This window comes from Opisthocomus hoazin, chromosome 19, assembly GCF_030867145.1.
Source record: "Opisthocomus hoazin isolate bOpiHoa1 chromosome 19, bOpiHoa1.hap1, whole genome shotgun sequence".
Taxonomy (NCBI): Eukaryota; Metazoa; Chordata; class Aves; order Opisthocomiformes; family Opisthocomidae; genus Opisthocomus; species Opisthocomus hoazin.
The window spans coordinates 11,850,431-11,856,324 of NC_134432.1; the positions used below are offsets into that span (position 1 = coordinate 11,850,431).

At 51.5% G+C, this 5,894-nt stretch overlaps 1 protein-coding gene across 2 annotated transcripts in view; it reads left to right on the plus strand.

Annotated features, from left to right (window-relative positions):
* The window catches only part of NUP188 (nucleoporin 188), a 29,565-nt gene extending 26,018 nt beyond the window's left edge, over positions 1-3,547 (plus strand). For both annotated transcript variants that reach the window (XM_075439334.1, XM_075439335.1), the window contains exons 40-44: positions 614-823; positions 1,536-1,667; positions 1,808-1,878; positions 2,325-2,454; positions 2,682-3,547. In XM_075439334.1, the coding sequence (XP_075295449.1) occupies positions 614-823; positions 1,536-1,667; positions 1,808-1,878; positions 2,325-2,454; positions 2,682-2,849 (711 nt within the window). In that variant the 3' untranslated portion in view covers positions 2,850-3,547. The remainder of the gene's footprint in view (positions 1-613; positions 824-1,535; positions 1,668-1,807; positions 1,879-2,324; positions 2,455-2,681) is intronic.
* Positions 3,548-5,894: the final 2,347 nt, after the last annotated feature.

Consider the following 5,894-nt stretch of genomic DNA (forward strand, 5'->3'; position numbering starts at 1 on the left):
CCTGGATATCGAGTTGATTGTCGGTAATCCTAGCGGTGATTATTGACAATTGTCAATAGTTAGGATTTGCATTTCTCCACAGCAAAAAAAATGTGCGAAGAGTAGTCTGGACTCTAAAAACTCTGGACTGTGTAAAGCCAGTCCTAGAGAAACAGCAGCCTGTGTTTGAATGGTGCTGTTACCATTTTCTAGCTTGCTGCGCTGCAGCAAGAAGGCTGCATTGCCGTAGTACCCTGTAGTGCCATTCATTAAGCCACTGTTGACCTGGTGTCCTTGATCTGATGTAATTTGTTCAGGTGAGATGGCTCTTGTTCTTGGGGAATCCATAGACTGATGAGGTGGAGACGATGCATGGCTACTGATGTGTTGGCTGAGGCTTGGTGTGTTGATTAGAGATTCTTTTTCTGGAGTGTGGAATCTAAATAGCCTCTGCAGCTGCCTCCCTGCAATGCAGTGCCTCCCTCGATGCACGCTAAGGCTAGATTCTCTGCTTCTAGCAGGTGACAGACTTTGGGTGCCTTATTTCCTCATTCCTTTTGTTCATAGCAGTTTTTTTTCCTCAAAATATTCGTCTTAGTGCAAAATAGTACTATCTTTTTTTCTTTCTCCACAGACAAAAAATGGCGATTCCCTTCCATCAAGTGTGACTCCACGAGTGCAGCGTAATCCCCAAGCCTCCTCCAAACATCCCAGCCCCGAGTCAGAGGCAGCAGAGCAGAAAGCGCTGCTTACAGTGCAGTACAGCCTCCTGAAAATCCTCAGCAAATCTCTTGCTGCCCTGCGCCATTTCACCCCTGATGTCTGCCAGATCCTCCTCGATCAGGTAGAGCAAGAGGAGAGACGCCGCTCCCTGAAGGGAGGGGTTTTCAGCATTTCGGCTGATGTTCTGGGTGTACGCAGTGAGGCACAGCCTGTCCCGCTTGAGACCCCGACCTCACCGTACATCTGCCTGCTGTCCTGCACAGAGCAGGAGGGCAGGGTGCAGGGGGTTGCCCTTAGGAATCGATGTGAAGGGGAGGCCTGGCTGTATGTGATCTGCACAGCGCTGGGCGCGGGTAACCTCGCTGAGCACACTGATAGCCTGGCTAGGTTCGTGTCCTCAGTATGTCACTCTTCAGAAGAGCCATCCTCTTGTTACCCTCCTGTCGGCTGCTCTCCAAGTTCAGAAAAGGAGGGTTTAATCCTTGATTCTGGAAGTGTCCTGCTGCTGGCTTTTGGATAGGTAACTTGCTTTTCCTCTGCCTCCAGGTCGATAGGCCTAGGCGTTTGAGAAGTCTGGAAACAGTCATTGCTTTAGCTTGCAGCGTGGTGGCAGGTTTGGGAGTTGGGGAAGGCTCATTCATGTGAGGAGAGCCCTGTAGCCTGGTTGGCAGTGCTGTACAGAACGCTCTCTACTGCTCCATCCTTATACCTGAGATCTGGGAAATTATCTCTGTGTTTCTAGCATGATACAGGGACTAGGTATTCCTGTTGCTATGACAATAGCATACTCATGGCCTCAGAGGTCACTCACTCCTCTTCCTGTTTCTCCACAGTCACTGGACCTTGCTGAGTACAACGTGCTCTTCGTGTTGAGTTTCACCACGCCAGCCTTTGATTCGGATGTCGCACCTTCCTTTGGGACCCTCCTCGCCACAGTCAACGTGGCCCTTAACATGCTGGGCGAGGTACCGGCCGTTTCTCTGTGCGGGAGGGCACAGCAGTTGCAGTGATCTGAGAGTGCTCGCTCAGCTGATGCTTTGAAGAGTAGGGGTGTTTCTTCTTTTGTATCTCCTGTCTCTAATGCCTGTCTTTGTTTCCCTTTAAGCTGGATAAGAAGAAGGAACCTTTCCCTCAGGCTGCAGGGCTGAATATGCAAGAGGGAACCAAAACCCTCAAGTAAGTTTTGAGCTGTTTGATTTAGTCACGGCCAAGGAGAGAACCTAATGCTCCTCAGACCAGAACTGAGGTTTACAGGCATCCATGTAGCTTCGGAGCTGCTCGCTCTGAATGCAGGGAGTTCAGATAGCCCATCAGAAGCTCTCCAAAGCAAGCAGGGATTTTTTGGGAGGGTGGATGAAGCCATCCCATCCTAAGATGCAGTGTAGAGAGTTGTTTGATGCTTATTTATCAGTACACTGAAACCAGACTTCCCTGACGGCCAGCAGGAGTTTCTGCTCAGCTGACCATAGCTTTTGGGTATTGCTGCTTGAGCAGAATGTGGACGGTAACAGCGTTCCCTCGTGTGTACCCTGCGTGTGTGTGGTCTTTGTAGGAGCATTTGACCTTGAAACTAGAGCGTGCTGACCTTTTTGGCTCCTGCTGATGGGTGTTTCTTTGCACAGGTCTCTGCTTATGTTTACAATGGAAAACTGTTTCTACCTGCTCATCTCCCAGGCCGTTCGGTACTTGAGGGACCCAGCTGTGCACCCCCGTGATAAGCAGCGGATGAAGCAGGAGCTCAGCTCTGAGCTGGTAAGCAGCCTCTACCGTCCTTTCTCGCTGTTCGGTGTAGACATGCCTCGTGGGACGAGGTCGTTTGTCTCTGCCTGCCCAGCAGAGCTGGCTCCCCGCGTGAGTCAGCAGCCGTAGGCATCCCGGGCTGTACGTCCTGCTGCTTGTCCGTGTGCCACCGGCACTTCGCTGGGCAGGGAGAGGCGTGTGTTTGAAGAAGCTGACTTGTTCCACGCCTCTAATTTCAGAGTACCCTGCTCTCCAGCCTGTCTCGTTACTTCCGCCGTGGTGGCCCCTCGTCACCTGCCAGCGGGGTTCTTCCCTCCCAAGGAAAGTCTGCCTCCAAGCTGGGTCCCGAGGGGCAGGAGCCTTTGTTTCAGCTGGTGCAGGCCTTTGTCCGGCACGTGCAGAGATAGATCCTGTCCTGCCCCTGCCTCCCGTTTCAGGACTTGCAGCAGAATGATTCATGTCCACTGCAGAAGGCATCACCTTTGGCAGAGCTCGTAACAAGGACTGGGAAAAGGAGGGAGGCCTGGTGTGTGGGCAGTGCTGTAAACCGAGCCGTAACATCAGCAGCGAGATCCCGTTGAACTCTTGCAGCCCAGCGGCAGAGTGAATGTAAGGAGAGCCGAGAGCGGCTGTTGAGCGATCAGCCCACGTGCGCAGCCTGCCCGCTCCGCCTGCTAGAGCATCCCGGCTGGGTACAAGCGCTGAGCAGTCAAAACCTTTATTTTTATAGCTTGTACCTCAGCTGGGGAAGCTGTGGCTGGATGGAGAGAGGAGACAAACTTTCCGCTGGGCATTAACTCTGCTCTTAACACAAGGTGCGGTCTGCCTCTCCCTCGCAGTCAGAGTCCAGCTAAGGCACAACCAAGGGATCAGCCAGCAATTCAGAGACCATCTTTCTACTGCTATTTTTGTACGGAATGGTTCCAGGCGAGATGGTGTATGTGTGCTCACGCCTTCCCTTCACCCTGCAGTCTGTGTGTTGTGTGTGTTTCTGAAGAGCAAGACCTCACTCAAGGTTTTTAAGTCAAAATTCCATTGCTCCAGTCTTGCAGTTTTTTGTAACTGTTCCCTATTTATACGGATATTAAAACCTTTATAGACAGCAGCTGGGTTCGTGGTTTGGTGTTGGACATAGCAGCCTGCAGCACCAACTCTGCATCTGCTGCGTAGTTCTGCTGGGCTGAAGCCCCAGCTGACAGTGGTGCGAGTTGTGGCGTGGGAGTGACGATCCGGGTGCCGTTTGAAGCGATTACAGTCCAGGGTTGATTCCCTCGGCTTCCCCACACCCACTCCCTTTCTCTTCCTCTCATGTCGGGGAACTCGTAGGAGGTTTTAAACGAGCATCACTATAAAATACTCCTCGGGAGTGATTCTTCTGCACATGGTGGCGGGACCATGCGCACGCATCACTCTCTGCGCAGGTCCTGCCTGTTGCAGCGGCCGGGGAGGGCGCAGGCCCCAGCTGGCAGACGGACGCTGGCTGCAGAGAAGTGCGTCGTGCGGCTTTCGCACTCTCAGGTAGATCAGCCAACTCTTTAAGGTTCTGAGGCTCAGTGTGGTGGAGACACTAAGAGAAGGTCAGTGACTATTGCTTACAATAAAGCCTGAAATCTAGACAGACTTTTCTAAGGTAAGAAATCAAATTTCAGTGTAGCTGTGAGCTAGTAACCTACTAATTCTTTCCTAAAGAGACACTTGATTGCTTTACCAGTCAGAATGTCTTTAATCTCAATGGTTTTAAGAGGCTTAGGTGAGAAAATTAGATTATGTTGCTTTGAGTTTGGGTTTTTTCCTTGTAAGCTGAAGCCATGGTGATATCCTAGCACACTTGTTTGATCCAGTTTTACTTGCCTGGCAGCTCTGGAGAGATCTGAACTAACTGGCTGGAGCAAAGTGCTCTGAAAGTAGAAGGGTGAGGGGCTTGATTACCTTCCAAAAGCACTGGTGAGTGAGCGGCTGGGACAGGGAAGGAGGTGGTGTGACAGTCCCAAGCCTGATCCTGTTTAGATGGGGTCACCTGTAACTGTTAATGCCTTCTGCTGCAGGGAACTATGAGGGCGAACATGGAAAAGGGACGGTGAAGCACTCAGCAGAGCAGATTGCAAATCGGTGACGGGTGGCTGGGGGGAGTGGAAGTAAAACCAGAATTCCGTACATCTAAGCAAGTTCAGCAGTGCTCAGGACTGTTACTTGATAGCTCTTGTTGGTGTCTTTCCTTTTGTTACAGCTTTTGAAGTTACACACAGTGTGCTAATCACTTAGTAGTGTTCACCAAGAATGGACAGAATGAGAATTTAGGGGGAAGTAATACGCTCTTTGAAGTATTTACTCAGGCGCTAGAGTGAGAGTTTCTGGTGCTAGGCAGGAGTCCTTGGTGCTGACAGCAAAAAACAGTGGACGCTGTTGGTCACGCCTGTGTTTTAGAGCTGTAGCTTCACTCGACAGCAGCGTTTCAGCCCTGAACTGTACCTGTATCTGCCCCTCAGCCAGAGGGGCGTGGAAGAGCCTTCAGCCCAGGGCAGCTCCCCAGGACATCTGCAGAGCGGCAGCACGGAGTGCCGGCTGTCTGCAGAGCGCCAGGCAGAAGCAGCGCTCGATTTTCCACACGCTCATTTCTAATGCAGAGGGAAGGGAGCGCTGCTGCCGCGAGCAGACTTCCTTCTGCCTGTTCTGAGGGAAGAGACACCATTTTCTGGTTCATTAAGCTGCTGCTGTTTTTACTAAGGCTGTTCATCCTCTTTCCTTAATGCACCAGGGAGAGGAGTAACAAGGAAACAGGGATGTCGCTGGCTTGCGGGAAAGGCAGACAGACTGGAAGGTGGAAGGAAAACAGGCAGGGGTGGATCTACAGAAGGGTAGGTCTGTGCTAGTGGAAATCATAGCAATCACAAGACTAAAACAGTGGCATGATGTGATTTCGCCATTCTCTTTCATTAGAGTTTAACGGCAGAAAAACTGAGTGCTGTTGCTACCCTACAGAGCATTTCAACAGCTGCTTTTCCAGGAGTTCTTCCCAAGCTGGGTGCTAGGGAGAAGGCTTTACGATTCTAAGTTAGCAGCAGATCCAGTTTCCATAACAACAACAAAAAGTCTGTTAGATCTAGAGTAGCATTTGCAGTCTCTCAGCAGCTGAAGTCCCACTGCTGCTCTATTTCTGCTTCAGATTAAGGAGGAGCTGCTGTTTCTTACGAGTTCCTGAACCTGTAGTACAACCGAGATGTGTCATCAGGGAAAGGAACTGCAAGACATCAACAACCTTACGGCATGTTGGGAGTTTCAGCTGGGACAGGAAGGATTCTTAGCTTTGTTTTGCTTTTACACCTGGCTTCCAGGGCTGGGAGAGCAGAGCGGCGCAGCTCCCGCCCCAGCTGCCCCCTTTGCCTCCCTGCCACGCGGCTGGAGAGCCGGAGCAGCCCCGAGCCCGCAAGAGACGCTGAGGCCAGAGGTCAGGC